Source organism: Schistocerca cancellata, chromosome 1, assembly GCF_023864275.1.
Source record: "Schistocerca cancellata isolate TAMUIC-IGC-003103 chromosome 1, iqSchCanc2.1, whole genome shotgun sequence".
In the NCBI taxonomy this organism is placed as follows: Eukaryota; Metazoa; Arthropoda; class Insecta; order Orthoptera; family Acrididae; genus Schistocerca; species Schistocerca cancellata.
The window spans coordinates 871,249,287-871,275,668 of record NC_064626.1 but is presented as its reverse complement, the minus strand read 5'-3'; the positions used below and the strand labels follow the sequence as shown (position 1 = coordinate 871,275,668).

Here is a 26,382-nt window from a genome sequence, read left to right as displayed (position 1 = left end):
ATCATAATGAAGCAAACTATTTGTGAGTAAAGCTTTTAGAAACTTTACCACAAATAAAACAAATTCTTTAAAAATTAAAAAGTTGGTGGTGTTATGTACAGGTAATTGAGTGAAATATGACTTTCGAAATAATTTAAGGAGTAAACATAATGAGTCACAGAATAGTAGACATAGTAAAGCATTTAAAGGCATGTAAACTAGTAATGTATGTGTGAGATTGTGTACTGTATAGTTATGGAAATAGAGTTCTGCCTTAAGCAAACAATTTTCTTCTTTAATGCTCATACACATTTTGGTGAAAATTTACCATAATCACTGGCTTCATTTTATTTTTTTAATATTACATGCTGAAGTTCATTTGGCAGCATATCAACTGCAGTGTAGCTGATATTTTACTACAGTCTGTCATCTGCAATTTTTATAGTTTCCACATGGTCACAGCTCTATGCAAACTGTACTCACCAAAATGTGTCCTTGTTCATGAAATATTCATCTCTTCATGTCGTGAACAGTGACATTGTACATGTTAGCAATTACATTTTGCATACAGGCATCACAGTGTGAAAACAACAAAAATTGCAGTTGACAAAATGTAGCAGAATATCAGTTGTACTGCAGGTGCCAGTCAGCTACATGAACATCAGCATGTAATCTTAATAAAGTAACAGGAGATGATGATGACATTTCATAGAAACATGTATGAGTGTTAAAGAAGAAAATCTTGGCTGTTCAAAGTGGAACCATATTTCCATAAATACATATTTGAAAGCAAACATGAGCAAAATAAGAGCTTCAACTACGAGATGAATGTACTCTACGAGATTGAAATAGGATTTTTTTCCAAAAGTTACCAAAGTTCTCAGTCTCGTTCATACGCCTTTTGATGACTCAGTGCCTTTATTAGTTGGTTAGTTGTTACCACTACTCCTTCAATTATTTGCATTCCACTACAAATTTTCTTTACCACATTATCATGAATTTTCATTAGTTACAAAAAGGCTACTCTTTAATCTGGCAACAAGGTTTGTATAATCTAATTGTTAATCCTTACAAAATTATTTTTTGAGGATGGTGTAAATATGTTAGTTCAGCTGACCTGGGGCCACATTTGGAAACCATAGCTGAATGGTCAGTGTGACGGACTGCCGTCCTAAGGGGCCCGGGTTCGCCTCTCGGCTGGGTCGGGGATTTTCTCCGCTCAGGGACTGGGTGTTGTGTCGTCTGCATCATCATTTCATCCCCATGTGGTGCGCAGGTCGCCCAATGTGGCATCGAATGTAATAAGACCTGCACCAAGGCGGCCGGACCTGCCCCGTAAGGGGCTTCCCGGCCAATGATGCCAAACACTCATTTCCATTTGGAAATTATGAAATTTCAAAGACTTTAAAGGACTGTTAACAACTATATTGGTTGCTCATGACAAAAGCATATAAAATCAGGATTAAAACTCAGCCATACAACACACAGGTGACAGCAGAACAGGCCTACAATGGATAACAGAAAACAGCTTAATTTCATGAATTCTCATGTTATGAAATAAGAAAAGGATAGATTGCTACTCTCTACACAGAATAGGCACTGAGTCACAGACAAGCACAATGAAAAAGAATTCACACAAGCACAGCTCCCAAACACGGCCACTGCCATCTCCAGCCATTACGGTGAGAGAAGGAGATTGGTGTTTAATGTTACATTGAGGGCATTAGAGACGGAGCATAAGCTCAGATTAGGGAAGGCTGGGGAAGGAAATTGGCTGTGCCTTTTCAAAGGATTTGCCTGAAGTGATCTAGGGAAATCACGGGCAACCTAAATCAGGATGGCTGGATGCGGATGTGAACCACTGTCCAGTGTGCTAACAACTACGCCACCTCGCTTGGTCCCAGCCATTAAGGGCCGACTATGACTGCATCTGAGATGAGCAGCAATCTTGGCTGGGGCAGGTAGTGGAGATGTGGAAGGGGTGGGGGATGGGGTGAAGCAGGGGTAGCAGTGTGGGGGGAGTACTATTGCTGCCTGTGACAGCAAGCAAGGACATGGTTGGGATCGAATAGGGCTGCTAGGTGGAGCAATAGGAGACTGTGCTGGGGGAGGAAAAAAAATGGAGAAGAGCGAAGAAGAGAAGGGGAAAGGACTAAGTACATGTGTTGGCGAGATATCCCCACCCACAATTATTTCTCCTTTGAATGCATCACCTACAAACAAATCCTTGGTACAGCACTTGGCAACCACATGGCAGCATCCTATGCTAACCTATTCATGGACTACAAGAGGAATCTTTCCTAGCCACCACCAGAGTCCCAAATCCCTCACCTGGTTCAAATTCATTGATGGTGTCTTCATAATCTGGATTGAGTGTGAGAACACCCTAACCACGTTCCTGTGGAGTCTCAACACCTTCTCCCCATTCATTTGACCTGGTCATCCTCAGTCCACTAAGCCACCTACCTTGACATTGACTACCACCTCAGAGATGGCTACATCAATAGATCCGTCAACATTAAACTTAACCACCACCAACAATATTTCCACTTTGATAGCTACCACCCATTCCACAGCAAGAATTCCCTTCCATACAACCCAGCCAACCATGACATTTTTGAGGACTGTTTTATACAGAACAAACAAAAGTGTATATTAAACTATGCTACTATACTTGGATGCCTCTGCCTTAATCTACATTTCAAGATAATTTTCATTAATATTAAGGCAACTATCACAGCCAATAACAAATTTCTGAATTCCATCCTGATACTGGATTTGCCAATCACTTTTGAACAGCTGCTTTGAAAGCACGACTTCCGGTAATGTAGATGATCTGAATTAATTTGTAAACACACCTCTCGAAACTCGAGGAAATTCATTAGACAAGGATGAAACAGTAAAGCATCTGTTTTCTTGAACTTTTACATTGCTTTGAGCATGAAGTCTTCAGTGATGGCAGATGGTTATGCAGTCTGCACTATAATGGTGGCAGAAAATGTAACAGCAACATAAATAAACAACGAACTCAGTTCGACAATTTTGTACCCAGAAGGATATTTTATTGTGCAAGGCCTTATTCCACATAGTTTCAATAATTTCTGTCTTATGGAAACATCACCTTGTTCATTAGACTGACTAAATAAAACACTTTTTCAGCAAATGTGAAGCAACAGAAAATTCCGTAAAGCTTACATTTTGCAGAAGCCTCCTCAAAAGTCTTTGAATTCTTACACTAGCTTTCTTGTATGTTTAATTCTGAGTGATATATGTGGCTAATAACAACAGTCAGTTTCAAATTAATAGTGATTTGCAAAAGACTAAAATACAAAACAAACTAATATCAAGAATCTTTCTCTGGCCTACACAAGGTGGTAGAAACTTTTTCTCAGAAGCTATCTGTAGAGATGCAGCTTCAATTCTGAATGAAAATTAAACATCAGCCTAAAAACTACACAATTATCTATATGCAAGAACTCCAATATTTTATTAGCACCAGTGGAAGAAGTAAATTTGATTTTTTTTAATGGAACTCATTTCTTAAGTAATGTAGAATAGTGGGTATTTTTTGAAAGTTATCAGTCTAGTCATGTAAATAATAAACAAGTGGTAGCACATAAACACAAGAAACTTAGCAGCATCAAGAAAGCAACAGCTTTTTCAAAGTTGCAGGTTTTCTGTTAATTTTAATATGCGTATTTGCAATCTGTGAAAGCAGATAATATGTTAATAATAATCACTACCACCAACATGCAGTTTTCAGTCACTGGCAGGGTTTGCTTGGTACTGAAGTCTCTCCACCTTCTCTGTCTTACCACAATTTCTATTTTGGATTTCAGAATGCTTTTTTCCCCACCATTTAGCCACCTGTCCCTTGGCCTTACCCTTAGTCTCTTGCTCTCCATCTTCGTGTTGTGCATCTCCCAAGGCATCCTCATCTCGTCCATTCTCTTCACATGCCTATATCATTTTAATTTTTTTCCACAATCTTCTCTTGTAGGGGTTCCTCGTGTGTTATCTCCCTAACACTTTCATATTCATATTTTCTATTTCTGTTACTCCTATGTAATTTTTAGGACAGAATGGGTTCAACACACGGAAACTAGAAAATATAGCTGTGAATTACCCTGCAGAGAGAAATTTTTATACATAATCTTTTCTTGGTAATATGAAATGCCATAACTATCAAGATCCTAAGTCACCTAAAAGGAAATGTAATAAACAGATATTTCTGAACATAACTTCAAACCTAAAGCATATCTTGTGGAGAAGGTCTATTAAGTATAGATTTTATAAGCCTCAATAATACATCTCCAGTGAGTACAAGTTTAATCAGCTTAATGAAATAATAATAGAGAAGGAAACATTTTTTCAACATCTCACTGAATATTTGTACCTTTTTATTGCAAATTATAAATTCACTGTTCTGAGTAACTTTTTTACAGTGACAAATGCTAAAAGCTCATGTGCACTTAGTACAGGGCAAACTGAACGAAAAATGGTCAATAAAATTATTGCTGATGTGTGGAATCATGACAAAATCCAAGGCGCCTGGGAAACTTATTCATTAGGGGGAAAACCACTCCACAAAAACTAGATATTTTGCGTATTTGTTTTTCATTTTGTAACTGTAACCAACAATACTACACTGCAGTCCTGTGTGTCATCTATGCTTATGAGAAATACTGTTTCCTTACTGTATGGCAGACAAGGAAAGTTCAAATAACTTAAAGGACACAAAGCAGCTGTTTGGATGCTGTTACGGAGAAATGTTTCAGCAGGGACAGGAGTAAGAGCAAGAGCAAGAGGACAATCACAGAGGGCATACCTGAATGTTACAAAAGGCAAAGCAAAATGAAACAGGATAAACAAAATGAATTCTGTGATGCATAAACAAACCTGTATTTTTTTCAATTGTTGTCTGAGATCTTCAACTTCAGCTCGGGCCTTCTTCTCTGCTGCCATAAGCTGTACCTTGTCTCTTTGTTCCTTACTAACACCTTTATACATATCCAGAAGCAATTTCATCTCCTTCTGGTCATTCAGTGCTTTCCTTGAAAATGATGATCATGAAATTAGTAGATAAGACTAACAGGTAACCAAACATGCAATATATTTGACTGGAGAGTACTGTGTGTAATCACAATACAGGAAGACTTACTGCAACAAGGACAGAAGGGATATGGTACAGAAAATGTGCATAGGTGGATTGCACGCTCTAAAATAAGACTATAGCACACAAATATGTAGATGAGGCAGTCTTGTGGCAGCCATCCTTGTTTGAATTGTTTGGCAGATGTCAACTTGGATGCTGGGAGCAACTGTATTTGACTTCATACATGCTCTTGCGGGCTTCCCTTGCTTGAATCGCATTATCATTTAATTATCCGATGCAGGACCATGGCACGTGAACATGAGCCCGTAAGATGTGTACAAGTGAAGCTAGATTCCAAGGAACGTGTCTTGAGTGTGAATCATTATGTTTGTTACAGTATTAGAGAAATATTTTCATTAGCAGTTAATCAGGATGGAAATCTTGCTGGTTTCACGTACTATGACATAAGCTCCACTCATCTCCCATTCAGTTCCATTACAATATGTTTCACAGTAAACTTTACTACTGGTAGTTGTTCCACCACTGACAGCATTTTTGCCACTCTCCTTCCAAAGTACGTTCTCCTCATTATCATTACACTACTGGACACTCAGTACTTCTTGAACCCTCTGATGACAGAATCTGGTGATTTGTATGCCAGGAATAGAGAATCCACTGACACATAAGACTGACTGATGGCCTTTTAATCTTGTGAAATCGAGAAAGTACATCATCCTCTTCTAAAAGCGAATTGGAATAGTGTTTTTGGATACAATCTTTAAAAGGCTTGTGTACAACATCAAGCACCAGCAATTCAACTTTATTTCAGGTGTGAGGTGATTTTAAAGGCATCCAACACTAGCACAGGTCTCTTAATAAGCAGTGTACAAGGCCTGTGGTTCCACACAGTAGTTAGCCAGACAATCATTAACTCTGTTGTCAATCAGCCTTTCTCTTGGAAACAAATCGTTAATGGCTTAGGGAAATTTTTGCTTTGGTGAAGCTTTATGCTTCCAAATAACATAAGGGCAAGATTTTTTTCCCACTGCAGAAATTGTTAACACTGTGATAATTCTTTGTTATTTATTTGCAGTTGTTCTCAATCAGATACTTTTCACTCCTTTACGTTCCACTGATATTCTGCTCGGCATGTCCCAAAAGACAGGCGTCTTGTCTGCCCTGCCAGTCCAATGTAAGAGGTCAGAGTCTTGCTTCCACAACTGGGTTACGTGCTTTTGGCAGTTGAAGAATTTCTTAGTAAAATCTTCTGGCAGCTTCTGTACTAGCAAAGAACTTTTCAGATAAAGGAGCCACTTACATAAATCTGTGGCACCATCAATAATCCCACAAATTTTGTCTGTGGAATGTACAAGATTTCCTTCCAAAGTCTTTGACTAGATTATTTGTTGAGAGAGAGAGAGAGAGAGAGAGAGAGAGAGAGAGAGAGAGAGGCAGGGGGGGGGGGGGGGGACGACGACGACGACACAGAGGCGGGGGGGGGGGGGGGACACGTATTACATGTTTCCTTTTATTTTGTACGATGAAAAGCACCCTAGCATCAAGTTCAGGATATTTACCCGCTTTGGCTGCCTGTAGGACTTCCTTGAAGAAACGAAAATTTGGAGCTTATTCTTCAATGCAGTTCAATGTCACATATTAGATTCGTACACAACATACTCATTGCTACCTTCTCTATTACACGTATTCTTTGCAATTGGCACGTTTCAAATTTGCATCACCACTTATCCTAGTTCCAAAGTATCTTCATTTCATTTTGATGTCGTGACTCACTGGTAGAGACTTAAATTCTTCCCTTCAGTTAGAGGAAAACTGTTTCTGCCCTGTTATGTGAAATAACAGAAATATGAACACAATAACAGTTACTATCTAAATGAAACTTCAAGAACCAATCATGGTTAAAATGTTACCCAATGATTAATTCTGAAAAACAAACGAACTGTACAGTAGAAGTTCGCATGACGTTCAAATTACCTGATGATTGTATGGACACAGGGATAAGTTGCAACCTAATTTTTTAAAGGCCGAATTTTGATGAAAAGTGTTCAGGCCAATATGGTACTATCTCAGAAAAATTATTCAGTAAAATATAAAGTTTGCATTACAATGAAAATATGAATAATGTTTATATTAAGTGCTAGATAAAAGGCTCCCACCTCTGTCAGGGATGACGGTAATACTTATATATTGTCAACAATAGCAAATATGTCATGCAGCAGCCAGCAGACACAAATTAAAAATATTTGAGAGGTGGTATTTATTTATTTATTCCCATCTTCGAGCATTTTGCCTGCTACTTATGTCCAGAATTTGTACAAATTAAATAATACACAATGATACATAATAATAATAATAATAATAATAATAATAATAATATAACATAGTAATAAAGATAACAAATCATACGGATTTGTATAGAAACATACAAATACAAGTTAAAATTTGAGACAATCTTTTGCACATTCAAAGAATTAGTCTATGATAAGAAGCCTTCTTTTTAAACTTATTTTTCGCAACAATTCAGGATGTTTTTAATGAGGTAGTATGCAATTCTGGTGGCAGTGCACTGAAAAGTTTAACACCAAAGGATTGTAGTTATTATGAGTCTTGATTAGTCTAGTAAATGGCTGGTCAATGATTTCTTTGTGACGTGTTATGATAACGAAGTGATTGCCTTAATTTGTAGCTCTCTTGGTTTTTTCCTCAGTAACTAGGAAGCTAAGAATAAACAATGATGGGATTGAAACTTCCTGGCAGATTAAAACTGTGTGCTGGACCGAGACTCAAACTCGGGACCTCTGCCTTTCGCGGGCAAGTGCTCTACCATCTGAGCTACCAAAGCACGACTCACGCCCCGTCCTCACAGCTGTACTTCTGCCAGTATCTCGTCTCCTACCTTCCAAACTTTACAGAAGCTCTCCTGCGAACCAGTGAGGACGGGGCATGAGTCGTGCTTGGGTAGCTCAGATGGTAGAGCACTTGCCCGCGAAAAGCAGAGGTCCCAAGTTCGAGTCTCGGTCTGGAACACAATTTTAATCTGCCAGGAAGTTTCATATCAGCACACACTCCGCTGCAGAGTGAAAATCTCATTCTGGAATGATGGGATTGTCGTGGCACCCAGCTCCTTGAAAAGTGGCCAACAGGATACATTGGTTTAGAAAACTAGTTACACATCTGCCACATGCAAATTCTTTGCCCCAAAGCAGTATGGATATGAAAAAACACATAATCAGGGCTAAACATATTTCCAGTAAAGCATGCTCAAAGTTTTTGTAACAAATGTAGGAGTTGATAGTTTAATGCATACGGAGTCTGTGCTGTGCTTCCAAGTTTATCTGCAATCCAGATGAACACCCAGATGTTAACAGTCATACAATGATAGTATTGCATACACTAAAGAACCCCTTTTTCAGTTTTATTCTCATTCATAGTTAATTCACTGTCTTTGAACCAAATACTGGAAATTAGTAGGTTGCCTTTGCTTTGTTCCTGTACATCCTCTCTGTCATTCCCAGCTGCAATTAAAATCGAAACATCAGCATAAAGAACACATATACATGGCACGATACTAGGCAGGACATTAATACAAACAATAAAGATCACAGCACAAGCCTTGAGGCTCCAATCTTGGGAATCCAAAACATCTATCATTAAAATGTACTTTCTGCTTCCTATTGTCAAGATATGATTCTTGAAGAGATAATTCTGAATTGTTAATGCCACAGTATTTCAGTTTGCTAGAATTCGACAACTCACATTAAAATTGTGTTCTTCAACATAGGGTATCATTGTTATTTACACTGTAAAACAAACTGAGGAGTGAGTGAACTTGATTCTACTTTGTTGTTTTTGATTACGCATTATACATTACACACTGTTAAAACTAGTAAATATTTAAAATCAAATGTAGAAAATAAATCTTTGTTTACAGTATTGGGTCTTATAATTAAAATATGACACACATAACTATAGCATTAAAAGTACCGAACTCTCAGTTTAATAAGCCACGACTGCAAAATCCTAACACGAATTCTTTACAGACGAATGGCAAAACTGGTAAAGCCGACCTTGGGGAAGATCAGTTTGGATTCCGTAGAAATGTTGGAACACGTGAAGCAATACTGACCCTACGACTTATCTTAGAAGCCAGATTAAGAAAAGGCAAACCTACATTTCTAGCATTTGTAGACTTAGAGAAAGCTTTTGACAATGTTGACTGGAATACTCTCAAATTCTGAAGGTGGCAGGGGTAAAATATAGGGAGTGAAAGGCTATTTACAATTTGTACAGAAACCAGGCGGCAGTTATAAGAATTGAGGGCATGAAAGGGAAGCAGTGGTTGGGAAGGGAGTGAGGCAGGGTTGTAGCCTCTCCCCCAATGTTATTCAATCTGTATATTGAGCAAGCAGTAAAGGAAACAAAAGAAAAATTTGGAGTAGGTATTAAAATCCACAGAGAAGAAATAAAAACTTGGAGGTTCATCGATGACATTGTAATTCTGTCAGAGACAGCAAAGGACATGGAAGAGCAGTTGAACGGAATGGACAGGGTCTTGTAGGAGGATATAAGATGAACATCAACAAAAGCAAAATGAGGATAATGGAATGTAGTCGAATTAAGTCGGGTGATACTGAGGGTATTAGATTCGGAAATGAGACACTTAAAGTAGTAAAGTAATTTTGCTATTAGGGAAGCAATATACCTGATGATGGTTGAAGTAGAGAGGATATAAAATGTAGACTGGCAATGGTAAGGAAAGCGTTTATGAAGAAGAGAAATTTGTTAACATTGAGTATAGATTTAAGTGTCAGGAAGCAGTTTCTGAAAGTATTTGTGTGGAGTGTAGCCACGTATGGAAGTGAAACATGGATGATAAACAGTTTGGACAAGAAGAGAATACAAGCTTTTGAAATGTGATGCTACAGAAGAATGCTGAAGATTTGAACCAAATGAAATAAGCAGTACCCCAGACAATCACTTGTAGTTATCAGGCCATACAGCTGGTAATAATCAGGTTGCTATCCGACTGCTGTGCTGTGCATCTTGAGACACTTATTCGTCGGTCATCAGGGCTCAATTTGAAGCAGGACTCATCACTGAAGACAATTCTACTCCAGTCAATGAGATTCCATGCAGAAGATGTGTCTGAAGATGCCCCAGACAACAGTGGAATAGCAACCTGACTGTCGCCTGACAACCTGGAGTGATGGTCTGGAGTGCCATTTCTTTTCATAGCACGATTCCTTAGGTTATCAGTGGCACCATTATAGGAAGGTAGTACACTGATACTATTCTACATCCCATTTTGTTGCCCTTCATGGTAAGCCATCCTGAGCTTACATTTCACCTAGATAATGCCCACTTGCATATGGCGAGAACTGCTACTGTTAGTGGTTAGCAAGGTTGCCAGATCTCTCCCCAACTGAGAATCTGTCATGGTCTTCCTGGGCTTTACTCCACTTTCCAAATTTCTCCTTGGTTTCCTTTACAGCTTATTCAATATATAGATTTAATAACACTGAGAATAAGACTACAATCACCTCCTTCTCAATCATAGTTTCTTTTTTATGTCATTCGACCGTTATAACTAAATCTGCTTTCTGGACATGTTGTGAATAACCTTTCACTCCCTATACTTCCCTCCTGCTACCTACAATATTTCACAGAGTGTACTCCACTCAACAGTGTCAAAAGCTTTCTCTACATCTGTAAATACTATGATGTAGGTTTGCCTTTGTTCAACTAATTTTCCAGGCTAAGTCACAGGGTCAGTTTGCCTCACATGCTCCATAACCGAAACTGATCTTCCACAATGATGGCTTCTCTTACTTTTTCCATTCTTCTGTAAATAATGTGTCAGTATTCTGCAACAATGACTTAGTAAATTGATGGTTTGACAGCATTCATACCTCGCAGTACTTGCCTTCTCTGGAATTGGAGTTATTACATTCTTTAGAGGTCTGTGGGTACTCTGCCTGTCTCATACACCTTGCGTACCAGGTGGAGTAGTTTTATAACTGCTACCTCTCCCAGGGGTCTCAAATATTATGAGGAAATGTCATATACTCCAGGGGTCTTGTTGCAACATTCATTTCCATTTATTAGCCCTTTGTTATCCATCTGTTCTATCACTCAGCTTTCCTTTCTTTGCTTAGTATTTGCTTGACATCTGAATCCTTGATATTCATACAATTGCTTCTGTTTCCTCCAAAGGTCTCTCAAATTTTGCTATAGGTGGTTCCGCCAGTCATGCAGGTTTCTACAGTCTTGCATTTGTCCTCAATCCATATCTGCTTCGCCATCTTGCACTTACTATTAAGCTCATTTTTAGACACATGTACTCACTTTCTCCTACATCAGTAGCTGCATTTTTATTTTTTCTTCTTTTGTCAATTAAATTCAGTATCTCCTTGTTATTCAAGGTTTTGTCCAGCCTCTCCACAAATACTGTATACATTATGATATTCTCTCATTCTATAGGGGAAAAAATCAGTAGAGAAATATTAAGAATGTACATAAAAAGCAATAAAATGTAAGAAATGCTTTTTTTTCTTTGTAGTGGTATCAGTGCACGTTAAAACATATGGTGTCCACATGAGCTCAAGCTGCTTAGTGTCGAAGTCTAAATGCTCACACATTTTAATTCAAAATTGGTTATTCTCACAGAAACATGCAGTGCAACGAAAAATGCATCGAGACTGCATTTCGCACTACATGAAACATGTGGTTTCCTATGAGAAGGGGACAGAGGGAGTGGGGTGCAGGGGAGAGGGGGGGGGGGGGGGGAGAGCAGCAGCACGCTTTCATAGGGCTTTGAATTTATTCTGAACTAGCTGAGAAATATCTGCTTTGTTTGGTCTTTATGTAAATTTCTTTTTTGAGGTAATAGGGGTGAAAAGGAGGGAGGGGTAGTTTTAATGTTCAAAATCACACTTAAGTATTCAGCAACACCCTCATTTGCAATAAAGTACTCGGTCACACACTTATTCATTTCCATATAAAATGCTGACAAAGGATTACAACACTCTGGAAAATTCTAGAACATTCCCAAGCCTTCTGGAAGCTCCTATAAGATTCTGGAAGCTTCTACAACATTTTCCAACATTCTCAGACAGTCTTTGAACCTAATGCCTACAGTTGCAAACCAAAATCTTCATAGATAGGGGACTGAGGATACAATACCACCTAACTGACAAGGCGCTGCAGGGGTGGGTAGCAGAGTTGTAGCAGCACGCACGGACAAACCATGCTTACATTTACGAGCCTTTTCCCCCACAGCTTGGCCTGCATAGATGCCTTCAACACCTATAGTGAACACACATCCTCCTCTGCTTTTCTCTGTCCATTTTCTCCACCCCCTCTCTCTTACCACATCATCCTTTCCCTTTTCCTTTTCCATCTGCACACTACCCCTCTACAGCTTGGACCTACCTCATTTATCTCCCCCTCCTCCCCTCTCGCCATTTCCTCCTCCACCTAGCTCCCTCCATCTCGTCCTCTATCCATGTCAACCTGTCCCCACCCACACTCGTCAGCAACTGCAACACAAATGCATAAAGCAGACTGATACTACTACTACTACTACTACTACTACTACTACTACTACTACTACTACTACTACATGTCTGTCATGCAGGGCAGTCTACAAATCAGGGACCTGAAAAGCATTCATTTGCTCCAGGTGTAAAGGCCACCATGCAAAGTAGGATGATAAAGCAGGTCAATAGTAGTCCAACATAACATGCCTGTCGTGCAAAGCAGCCTACATGTCGGGGCCTGGAGAACCGTTTCTTGTCCATGACAAGTAGGCTACCCAGCAAAGCAAGCTGAATTGGCAGGATGGTACTATTCCTAAAGAACATTCCAGCTGTGTAGGGTGACCTGTATGGCTCTAGCTGAGGGGGAGGGGGAACCCAATAACAATATGTTTTGCCCATTTTCCCACTCATATTGGTGCTAAGGAGTTAGAAACCAAAAAGTGGTCATACTCTTGAGGCCTGCTGTTTCTGTGCCAAATTTGGTTGAAATTGATCCAGGGGGTTCGGAGAAGATCCCAGATATACAAACACATGCACTACGCTATATCTATAAACAGATACTGATTTTCATTTACACAACCGAATATATGTCAACTTCAAAGTGATTTCTGCCGTAGAGCAGCACAGCACTCAAAACATACAACCACTGACTACTACTCCATCCTGTAGACAAAGCTATCTGATAAAACAAAATGTTCAAAATTGGTAATTGTGAAGAACAATAAACCATTCAAAAACATATCACCACAGATAATGAGGTATAAATGTGTTCATTTTTGAGGTGCCCTCAAGACTTTTGTGGGAAGCAAGATCAAACAAATTGTTCGCATTATACACTGATCAAACAGATACCTATCGATATAATACAGTCCAGGCAATAGCAGCATCATCTGGAGAGGTATGAATGCTAGTCAGACACATGCACCGTGCATGTAGTATCAACAAGCGTGCTCTCCTTGTACAGAGTGAGGTAGAGGCCCCATCTATCCGAGTTTGACCGATGGCGGATTGTTATGGCCCAGAGGCTCGGCGCAAACATTTCATAAACTCCATTACTTGTTGGGTGTTCAAGGAGTGCTGTGGTGAGTGTCTTCAACATGTGGAGAAACCAAAGTGAAACCATATCCAGATGTCATGGGGTTGGGTGGCTAACCTAATTACAAATGTCAAACCACATCCAGATGTCATGGGGTTGGGTGGCTAACCTAATTACAAATGTCAGACGCCAAAGGCTGGGCAGACAGGTAAAACAGGACAGGTGGCAAACTGTGGCAGAACTAACATCAGACTTTAATGCCGGGCACAGTAAACGTGTGTGTGAACACAAAGTGCAGCTAACACTCCTAATGAAAGGCCCCCCGCAGTCGATGACCCATGCATGTGCCAATATTAGCACCATGACATCAGCAACTACAGCTAAAATGGGCACCTGTCCATCGGCACTGGATGTTGGCACAGTGGCAGAGTGTCTGATGAATCCCAATAGCTTCTTCACCTGATGATGGGCAGACGCAAATCTGTCATCTTCCAGGGGAACAGTTCCTTGACACCTATACTGAGGGAAGCACACAAGCTGGCAGCGACTCCCATTACACTCTAGGGGACATTTCATGTGGGCATCCATGGGTCCAGAGGAGCTCATGCAAGACACCACGATGGTCAAGGAGCATTGTACAGTGGGTGGTACACCCCTTCATGTCGATCATGTTTCCCAATGGCAGTGGCATTTTTCAAGATGTTAATGCACCATGTCACAAGGACAGGAGTGTGATGGAGTGGTTTGTGGAACACAGTGGCGAGTTCCAATTGATGTGCTGGCTCCCCAAATTGCGAGATCTGAACCCGATCAAACACATCTGGAATCTGACTGAACATTGTGTCAGAACACATCACCCCCTCCCTGGAATTTGTGGGAATTCAGTGACTTTTGTGTGTGCAGACGTGATGCCAGCTCCTTCTACTGATCAATCCAGGCCTCAATGCTTCCATGCCATGGTGTATCACCACTGTTATCTGTGCCAAATATTGACATATTTGCTATTAAGAAGGTAGTTACGATGTCGTGGCTGATCAGTGTGGGTTACATGTCATAGCTGAATTAATTTAGATTCACCTCTCAAGTCAAAGTGTACACTGCAGTCCCCACATAAGCCACCAACGTAGCTGATGTATTACAGCTCACAAACACTAACAAACTGTTAAATTTTCCTATTCAGTTGTGTGTGCCACATGAAGTTTACTTTTAATATGCCCTGTAAAAGCCTTTTAATCCAAGGGCCAAGAGGACTGCACAACCATGGCCTTTTTCATGTAATACAGGAATTACTCAGAAGTATAAAATAAGTATTTCAGAGTCTCTTCTAACAGCCTATGTTCACTGTAACTGAAGGCCAACAACAACAATGTGCAGATGAAAATATAGTAAAACCTCACTTTTACACTTTTGCAGGAAAGTGTAAATAGCAGAAAATTACTTTTACACACAAATGCACAAGTTCGTGAACACAATGGTAGTTCATACATTTTGGTGGTGGTGGTGGTGGTGGTGGTGGTGGTGGTGGGGGGGGGGGGGGGGGGGGGGACAGAATTATAGTTTAATTCCTTCTGCTATTCCAGTTCACAGATACATTTAAATGATCTAAAGACACACAAAAAATATAGTAATAGTCTGAAAGCAATTTCAAGACATAGAAGACAAGAAGTATATCTTACTTCAAATTATAAAAAGTGTTTCATTGTATGCTAAAATTATTTATTAGGAAAATATGCAAAACACATGACAGCAGCTGGGCAATGGGTGATACTGACTGAGTACATAGAGTAGAGCACCCAATGATAGAAAGGCATTCTATTTCTTCCTGAAGCTAAATGCATGTGCGTATTTAGAAATGTGGCAGCATAATGAAATCTAATTTTGTAGGACATGATATAGAGTGAAATGTACAATTTAATTTTAATTGGGCTGTCAGGTCGCATCCTAACCAACACTTTGGAAAATGACGACTTGTGTGCAACAATAACAACTGTATTTTAATTGTTTACATTTTGCTATTAGTTCCCAACAAAACCACCGCTTTGAAAATAGCCACATATTCTAAAAAAGCAGAACCCCTTCTATATCCAAATCCAAGGACTACATTTGAGTACTGGAACTGTCATCTGCTAACCTGATAAAAAGGCAATCAACAACAGCATCCATGAAGCAATCCAAAAACCGTATTTTCTCCTTTTTTTGTGAAGTGCTGTTCTGCATTTTGCCAGCATTCGACAGTGGTGTTTGACAAAGCTTCGAACATTAATTCTGGTATGCCTGGCAGCTTAAATGTTTTGTTACTTCTCACTATAAATCCCTTAAATTGGATTCACATCAATTCTACTGAGGCCAGATTGCAATGGTACAGAAGCAACCTCAAAGATGCAGCATTTGAAAGGTGTGCTTGATATTGTGAAAATTTTTGTTTCCCACATTTATATGATGCTTACCACTCTGTTGTGTGTGAGATCATATCTGCAGTATAAAATAATGAAGATAGTCCAAATAAAGAGTAAAACACACCTTTATAAGTTGCTTGAAAAATTATAGAGCCAGTTTTATCTGTAATCTTGTGGAAAACATTAAGAACAACTTGTTTCTCATCATTTTTAATGGTGTTCCATGTGTGTGCTTCACTACAAAACAGGAAGCAGTGTCAGCCATTTTCTTGGTCTGTATTAACAGTGCAACAATCAGAGCACAACTAATGTTTACAGAGACTGTGACAGTATACAATTTTTGGAATAAAAACTAAATAACTAAAGTATGAAGACGAAAAACCTTGATGGCTGTTAATACATTAGATCTTAAAGTTTCATGTCCAATGACAAATTAATAAGATATCTAATACATAAAATGGATTTTCTTCTACTACCTTTGTACATTTCCTATGGCTGCTGACCAATCATACGTTTGTATTTGTTTACATCTGGTTTATTTTTAGATGAACAAAGCAAGGACTTACATGTTAGTGCAAAGTCTAATCCATGTTAAATTTAGTTTGTGTGACAAACCCACCTAATACGCTGTGGATTTCATTTTAAAGGAAACTGATGGAGCTGTCTCATTGGATGCTGGTGACAATCTCAAAGTACAAAACAGAGGTTTGAGGACCTAGTGGGTGATTTGCTGTGCCACTCAAGTAAGTACAGAAGCCCTTAACAGAATGTTGAATGACGACCACAAGGTGGTAAAAGTCCGTACTCTGTTCTTTAGTCTGTGAGGGATATCCGGAGACATTGTTGTCTTCAAATTTGCCATCAACATTTGGAACAATTTGCAAATATTCTCTACGTGGCTGATATGCATACCATGTTCTCGTACAAGAACACACATTACAAAACTACTTCCTCTGACACCATATATACATGATACTGAGATCCTTGCAGATATCACTAAATACAGACCAACTATCCACATAATCATTAAGACCCCATTTCAAATCATGGAAATTACACATGCCATGCCCACTGAAATGTGAGTTATTTTTGCTGAAGAAGCCAACATCATCAAATTAATTATGATTGGTGATGAAAAATCAACAACTCTGAAGTATGCACAGTATTCTAGCTCTAATCCCAACATTGAGGAACCATTCACTAACTCATTTTTAGCCAATACTTGTTAAGAAATTAGTTATTTATGTCATTCAGCAGTGCAAAGAGAGACATACAGTTTCAAAAAGGATACATTCAAAACACATCATTTCCTTTGGGGGAAAGCACACTGTTACAGCATGTCTCTGTTTTTGTAGCTATTACTGTTGTAGTGTTCAGCTCAATGACTGGACTGATACAGGTCTCTATGTATAAGTCTGTTCATCTCTGCAATTCTCAAAAATACATCCACTTGAACCTACTGACTGTATTCAAGCATTGATCTCTCTCTATAATGTATACATCTCACACTTCTCTGTTATCAATTTCATTATTTTTTCATGTCTCAGAACACGTATTATCAACATATCCTGTCTTTAGTTAAATTGTGCGGTATGTTTATTTCCTCCTTGATTTGATGCAGTACCTGTCCATCGTTATTATCCATTGCTTCGTTTTACTTTTGATGTTCACCTTATGATCTCTTTTCAAGTTACTACTCACTCCATGTATTGATCTTCCAAATTCTCTGCGTCTCTGACAGAATTTTTGAAAGATCTTACAGCTTTTATTTTATCTCTATGAACAACTTCTCTCTGTGCACACACACTAAAATTGGCATTATGCAACCACCTCCTCTCGCCACACCTTTTGAACTACTGTCAAGTCTCTCATGCCCTTTCACTCTTATAAATGCAATTTAGTTTCTGAAGAACTTATAGTTAAAGTATCACTCCCCATATTTTATCCATGATAATACTGGAACTTAAAAGAATATACTCTAGTAAGCATTGTTAAAAACATTTTTTTATCTACAAATGCTATAAATGTAGGATCAATTTTCTTCAGTCTTTGTAATTAGTACAGTCAGTACTGTCTCGTGTGGTCCTACATTTATCTTAAAACCAAACCAGCCCAGTATGGCTTCTACAAGTTGCTTCATACTTATGTAGATAACTAATGTTACATCTTGTCACCTGGACTTATTACACTGATGATTCAGTAATACAAACCTTTATCAGCACCTGTCTACTTTGGTACTCGGATTTTTACATTTGCCTTAAGTCTACGGTTATTTGGCCTCTCTCATATCCTACATATCTGGTGGAATAGTTCTGCCATGGTCATGGCCTTGATTGTTTCAGACTAAGGTCTAGACAGTAAGCAGTGTCCATTTTTCTTGAGAAATCTCTAATGATAACAGTCTGGACTAGAAGTAGTTCACTAAAGAAGTATCTACTATGGTGAAAATGCCGGAGCATGCAGTTACTGCCAACAACAGAGCAGGTGACTTTGAAGCCAATGGTTTGTATGCTCCCAAAATACTAGCAATATTTTGTTACTACTACAAGAGCAGAATTTCATGGGGTTGGAAACATAGTACTTTAAAACATGTACAGAGTCAAAGGCAGAAGCTGAAGCATTCCAATGTGCCAATGAAGTGGCAGAGTTTGATTAGCAGCACATCTGAAGTGGCTAAGAAGAAAACAGACAATGAATATCTGACTCAAGGACCATAAAAATATTGTTGAAAGTAACTTTTCACTCTGTAGCATGGAAAACTATAAATTAAGTAATAAATTTTGCAGTACTAGTATTGTAGTTCCAGTGCAGCAACAAATCAAACTTTAAAAAAATTCAGATACAAAAGGGTGTATGTGGGGAGGGGGGAAATGAAGTAGTTGTCCCTACAACACAAAAATGGAGAAAAGTAAAATGTTGGAGCAACTAAGTTGCATTGATCTACAAGGGGCAGTCATGTGAAATGAGACACATGGAAAAAAGTCAAAAAATTATTTATTATTTCAAAAGTAACCACCATTAACTGTTAATACATTTATTCCACAGAGAGACAAGGCAGCCATTGCCTTCATGAAAAAATGTTATGCAGTTGCCTGCTATAACTACCTCTCACAATGGTATTACTAACAGTAGTCTGTAAAATACACTGCTGTGGGAGATTTGTACACCTGGAAAGATTATGATGACAGCTTACGCCACTTGGGGAATATTAGACACATTGATAATTGTTTCAACATTGTACACCAACAGATAGCACCATCTGTGTCTACCCTTTAATGGAGAAAGTTCACAACCAGAAGGCTCGGTTGGTGCAAATGTGTGAAGCAAGCAAGCAACCATGCCATAGTGATGCATTTGTGCTTCCTACAGCCAACTGAGCGAGTTAGAAAGGGGTCAAAGTGTCGTCTTCCAAGTGGCGGGATGGTCATTTTGGAGACTTGACACACAAGTTGGATATGCTGTGTTGGTTGTACAATGACACTGGTATCAGTAGTCACATGGACATTCTCACATTCACAGACAATGTTCTGGACATCCAAGCAGCACAGACGGCCACCAAAACTGTCATGTCGTAAGGACAGCAATGCCAGTTCGTACAGCTACCACAGCACACATAACAGGGCTTTTGGACTCATTCGTGTCAATACAAACCATTGTGGACTGGCTATTAGCTGTGAGACTACGAGCTCACACACCTCTAGCCCGTATTCCATGAAATGGCACACCGCGGTCTTCACTGATGAAAGCAGATTCTGCCTCCATGCCAATGATTATCATTTGCATGTATGACATAGACCTGGTGAGTGCTGTCTTGTAGAGTGCATTCGTCCCAGACACACAGACACCACCATAGGCCTTACAGTCTACAGTGTGTTAAGTTACAACTCTAATTCACTTTTGGTGTTTATGGAGGGGACACTAACCAGCACTCAGTATGTGCAGAAAGTTATTGGACCTGTTGTTCTGTCGTTCTTGCAACAGGAAGGTGGTGTATTGTTCCAACAGGATAATACTCGTCCACAAACTGCCCATGAAACTAAATATGCTCTGCAAGATGTACAGCAACTTCTCCTGCCAGCACAATCTCCGGACTAGTTCCCAATAGAGCACATGTGGGATATTATGGGATGAGAAGAGACTCGGGCGATCGTCAACCAACAACCCTTACAGAACTATGTGAACAGATGAAGCGGGATGACATAATGTACCCCAGGACAGTATTCACCAACTGTACGATCGACCGGACACCAGAGTCAGCACCTGCATTGCTGCCCCTGGAGATTACACCAGGTAATAATATGGGAGTTTCAGCATTGGTCAATACCTGGTTCCTCAGAACAGCTTGTACTACTGATCTATAAATGTAATTATTTCATGTAGTCCACATGTACTGTTGCAACAATAAATCTCAAGTGAAAAGGGGTACTAATTTTCCCCCCCAGCAGTTTAATCATCCCACAAATTCGACAAATCATCGCCTTCTTGCACAATAAAATCAGTCCACTGAAAGGTACTTATATAAAACCTTGGTCCATTTATCTTTTTAAGGGCTTCAGTGGTCCATGGTACAAAAATCATTTATAAAAACTGAGTAACATGGAGTCCGGGATTTGGTTCATGAATGACTAAACAGTAGTTATTTACTGTTGCTAATTTATTTTGCTCTTTTTCTTTAATTCAAACATAGCCCTCATCATACTTCTCACCACACAGTAATTCTTTCATTCACATAGTTCTTCAAACTATGTTCTTATCTTTAACACATGTCACAACATCACAGAACAGATTCGAAACCAGACTTTAACTGAATAGAGCCATAACCACAACAACCTAAGACAAACTGTTTATCTTTGGGCAATAACACTCCCTGCGGACACTTTGTACCCCTGATTCGACAATTATGCCTGTTCACTTTCCCATTAGTGTGAAAAGTGGCTTCGTCGCTAAAAATGAAGCGATCAACAATGCCGCCCCATCCTCATTCAATTGTTGCAACTGCAAACAAAACTCAAGACGCCTGTGTTTGTCGTCGTCATTGAGCTCCTGGACTAGCTCCAATTTGAATGGTTTCATAGATAGCTTCTGTCGCAGGACTTTCCACGCTGTCACTGGAGCCATTTAGAGTTCAGGGGACGCACACACACTGATTTCTTTGGCCTCCTTATGAATGTCTCTCGTACACGCACCACATTCACTTAACTCACACTGGGACATCCACTTCTCTTTGCCGGACACAAGCAACCCATCGTAACCAATTTGTTGTGCCAGTGGTAAATGGCCTTCCTTGTTGGTGGGTTCTTATCATACTTGCTTCTAAACATCCTTTGAGCAGCTGTAGCGCACTTGTTTTTGTCAACTCCAACACAAAGAAAACTCGTTCTGCACCTGAACTCGCCATGTTTGCGACTAGCGCTGACTATTAGCAAATTACCAAACTACGCTGTGGTGGTAAACATAAAAAAGAGAGATAATAATAATATTAATAATAATAAATGACTTTCAGGGTTTCTCTTCAAAATGACGTGTGTATGACATCTGTACAATGTTTGGTTCTTGCGCAAAAAATAATTGCAAGTGTGCCCGGACTTTATGTACACCCTGTACATACATTTATGGCTGTTGATCTGCTCTGGATGATGACATGCATGCCTGGGTATTAACACAAATCCATTGGTGACCGCGAACATTTTTCCATAAAGGCACTGACTGCCTTATCTCACAGAGGGATAAATGAACTATTAGCTGTGGCACTTTTCCTAATATTGTTAAACAGTTTACTCACTTTTTTCCATCCATCTCCTTATCATCTGACTGTCTGTTATAGTATCATTAGCTGTACTAACTAGTGACAGAAGAAGCTGAGGTATTTTTGCTGTGCTACTGAAGACAGTTGATCTTTATATAGAAAGTATACAGGTTTTCGACACAGTGAGCTCTTCACACTGTACTCATGCAATAGTGGGTGACCTTGAAGACCATAAAATTCAAAATGACAATCTAAAAACCATTTCAAGTGACAGTAATAGAAATATGTACAAACATGTCAACTCTTTGAAAATAATTATAGTGGAGTTCTTCCACAGAGATAACATGTGGGAGTTATCTAACGCATGATGATATAACTGAAATACAATTTTTGTGTTAAAGAACATGCCAGTTATTTCAGGAATTTTACCATGTATTTAACAGTCTGCAAATACCTTAATTCTCACAGACTACATTTGAAGTTAAAATAGCTTGAAGATGACTTCATTATGACTGGAATGGAATTTGTGTGTTGAAACCAGCAACATTTTGAAAAATATGAAGAGAGAAATACTCCAGGTAGAGCTGAAGGTGTTCTTTAATGCAATGGGCTGCTGCTAACAAGGCTGACTACTCTTACAGCAACATGTCCATGCAAGTCTGTGTTCACAGCCATAAGGTCTTGCTTCAACCCTAGGATGATGATGACTATGAATTCAGTTAATGCTGGCAAAGAGGATGATGATTATGACAATGATGAAGTCAATCAATGCCGGCAAAGAGCCATATCACATACACCTGGAGAGGCACGTTGCAGTAGTGTAATACATAACATCCATTATGAATTTAGTGGAACAGCAACTTTTCAAGCAAGCAGAAAATGTGAAGGTTATCAAATGTTCACTGGCAACAATCCACAAATTGCTGCTGTATGTTGAAAGCAGTTTGGTATCTTTGTTTCAGTATACACTCCGAGTGGTTGCTTTCATAGAAAGTGATGTTTTGATGGACGGGCAGTTTAACCTCTTGGACAGTGGTTTCTTATTAAGCAATTTCAACTGTGTATAGTTGATGAGTTATTTTTTCTTGAATTGATTAGATTAATAGGATCAACGTAAAATTTTCTTTTTCTTTTCAATAATGTGCAGTATGTGATAAAAAGTACATTTTTCATATTAGGTGCAGTGTGCTGCCACCTACTGCCAGGTACTCCATACCAGCGACCTCAGTACCGTATTTACTCGAATCTAAGCCGCACTTTTTTTCCGGTTTTTGTAATCCAAAAAACTGCCTGCGGCTTAGAATCGACTGCAAAGTAAGCGGAAGTTCTGAAAAATGTTGGTAGGTGCCGCCACAACTACCTTCTGCCGTCGAATATATGTAGTGTTATACAAGCATGCTTTGCAGGCAGAAAGATAAATACTGGCGCCAAAACCTCTGAGCCAGTAAATAAATTTAAAAAAACGGTGGAAGACGAGCTTTTTTTCTCCCCGAGTTTCGACCACCGCATTCATACATTATCCAACGAAGTAAATACAAATTCCGTACCGTTTATCTTCGAATGTAGCAGCATTTCAATGTACTATGAAAATCTGACTGGCAAGACTGTTTGGGATGTTTGTCAATATGGCCAATTCTACGTTCTGAATTTTTTCCTACCTGTGAGAAGAGATGGTTGCTAATAGGAACTTTTATGAATTGTGAATCACATGCAGTATTCTCTTCACCACAAGAATAATATGAAAATAAACATTTTGCCATGTATTCTTTTGTGTTTGCTGCTATCTCATTTAAATACTGTCTGCCTAATAAACTACGAAACTAGTCTCAGACAACAGCAAACGCGGAAGAATGTACATATCATGTCATGTTTATATTTGTATTATTCTTATGCCTAATAGTGATACAGTCAGAAATGAAGCACGGCAATTGACTAGATTTTTAAATCTAAGATGACTAATTTCTGTGCAGAATGTAATGTACAGAAGAGGCGTCTGCAAAGATTTTCAAACGGCGAAAAATTTTAGCTAAACTCTCATTCAGATCATCATCTATCATACGCAGTCTATTATTTGGTTCTTGTTGATCATTATCAAAGAAAGCAGCAGTGTAAGTAACAACAAATAGCAGTCTCTTGCCATTGTTTCGCGAATGAGACAATACCTCTCTTTTTTTTATCGTAAGCGGCGGTAGCGCGCACAAAAGCAAGCCATGCCGCGATCGGCGACAGGTCGTAAACACACATTATCAGAATGCAACAAACAATGCATGACACAGTACAATAACGCATTTTCAGCTTAGAGTGACAAACACCTATAACAAAGAGAACAGCACTTATCAGATCAAACAAAAATAAGCAATCGATTCAAACCAGACGAAGCACATGAAGAAGGAAGGGTACTCGTATAAATACGGACGGAGCGCCTTACACATAGCAATGGCTACCTGGTAAAACTGAACTGCTAAGCTTACGACTCAAACCAAACTACTGTAGCTGAATCGTCATTCATTCAACCTAAATTGTGTCTCATATTACAATGGACCAACTTTGTTTCCATTTGGAGGCGCGGGCTAAAACTTTTCTCTCCTTTGAATTTCAAGTCTCAAATTTCAGGTGCGGCTTAGATTCGGGAATTTTTTTTTTCCCTTGATTTCGAGTCATTTTTCAGGTGCAGCTTAGATTCAAGTAAATACGGCAGTCAACGGACATTGTGAGAGATCAGAATGGTGTGCTCCACGGAACTCATGGACTTCGATCGTGGTCAGATGACTGGGTGTCACTTGTATCATTTGTCTGTACGCGAGATTTTCAAACTGCTAAACATCCCTAGGTTCACTGTTTCCGATGTGAGAGTGTAGTGGAAATGTGAAGGGACGCATACAGCACAAAAGTGTACAGGCTGACTTCGTCTGTTGACCGACAGAGACCGCCGACAGTTGAAGAGGGTCATAATATGTAATCGGCAGAAATCTATCCAGACCATCACACAGGAATTCCAAACTGCATCAGGATCCACTGCAAATACTACGACAGTTAGGCGGGATATGAGAAAACTTGGATTTCATGATTGAGCGGCTGCTCATAAGCCACACATCATGCCAGTAAATGCCAAACGACGCCTCACTTTGTGTAAGGAGTGTAAACATTAGACAATTGAACACTGGAAAAACGTTGTGTGGAGTAATGAATCACAGTACACAATATGGCGATCCGATGGCAGGGTGTGGGTATGGCAAATGCCTGCTAAACATCTGCCAGCATGTACAGTGTCAACAGTAAAATTCGGAGGTGGTGATGGTGGTGGTGGTGGTATGGTGTAGTTGTGTTTTTCATGGAGGGGACTTGCACCCCTTGTTGTTTTGCGTGGCACTATCACAGCACAGGCCTACACTGATGTTTTCGGCACCTTCTTGCTTCCAAATGTTGAAGAGCTATTCAGGGATGGCGATTGCATCTTTCAACACGATCGAGCAGCTGTTCATAATACACAGCCTGTGGCAAAGTGGATACTTGATAATAACATCCCTGTAATGGATTGGCCTGCACAGAGTCCTGACCCAAATCCTATAGACCACTTTTGGGACATTTTGGAATGCTGACTTCATGTAGGCCTCACCGACCAACATCGACATCTCTCCTCGGTGCAGCGCTCTGTGAAGAATGGGCTGCCATTCCCCAAGAAACCTTCCAGCACCTTATTGAACATATGCCTGCGAGAGTGGAAGCTCTCGTCAAGGCTAAGGGTGGGCCAACACCATATTAAATTCTAGCATTACCAATGGAGGGTGCCATGAACTTTTAAGTCATTTTCAGCCAGGTGTCCAGATACATTTGATCACATAGTGTATATAAATGCAATCTGTAATGTTTAACACTTTGGAGGCCACAACTTTATGCTCAATAATATGTCTGGCCACAATTTTCTTGATGCACAAGGCACCTATCACTTGAATACTGCCTCCAGTTGTCAATTCCTAAAATTGTATATAACAATAGTAGCGAACACAACATCTGCTGTTGCGAATGGCTGAGCCAATCTGATCACATTGGCATAATTTCATGCATGTACTCATTAGGTTTCAGTTTGCTGTAATTCTGCTAGAAATATGTCATGTTTATTGAGTTAGCAAGAAATTTTGGAAGCTCAAGAGGAAAAAATTTCTCAATAACTCATCTCACTTTTTTTTTTTTATTTTGAAAAAGTAAGGATAGTTATACTTTCTGTCATCATTACTTTAAAATTTGTAATCTATCAAAGAACTAAAGAAATATGAAAAATAAATCCTGAAGTTTGGTATTTGTTTTGTATGTACTACTCTTGAAGATACATGTGCCAGTTATGCTTTAAATAACGGCATAAATGACCTGTTTCCTAAGCCCAATATTTTTCTAAGTGGCCAATCTTCAAAGTGTTAATAACATAATACATAATTGTTACTGACATATATATTTTTATTTTCAAACATCATATGCAAAAAACAAAGAACATATGGGGGAATAATAATATCTGCTTGCCTGTTTATCCCCCCCTCACATGGATGGTACTGTAACACCTTTCTTTATCTTCTCCTCTT

The 26,382-nt window shown here is 39.3% G+C and overlaps 1 protein-coding gene across 5 annotated transcripts in view; it reads right to left on the bottom strand.

The window, feature by feature from the left end:
* Nucleotides 1–26,382, bottom strand: part of LOC126190053 (E3 ubiquitin-protein ligase Bre1) — a 262,588-nt gene that overhangs the window by 84,021 nt on the left and 152,185 nt on the right. For all 5 annotated transcript variants that reach the window (XM_049930989.1, XM_049930991.1, XM_049930992.1 and 2 more), the window contains exon 12: nucleotides 4,879–5,032. In XM_049930989.1, the coding sequence (XP_049786946.1) occupies nucleotides 4,879–5,032 (154 nt within the window). The remainder of the gene's footprint in view (nucleotides 1–4,878; nucleotides 5,033–26,382) is intronic.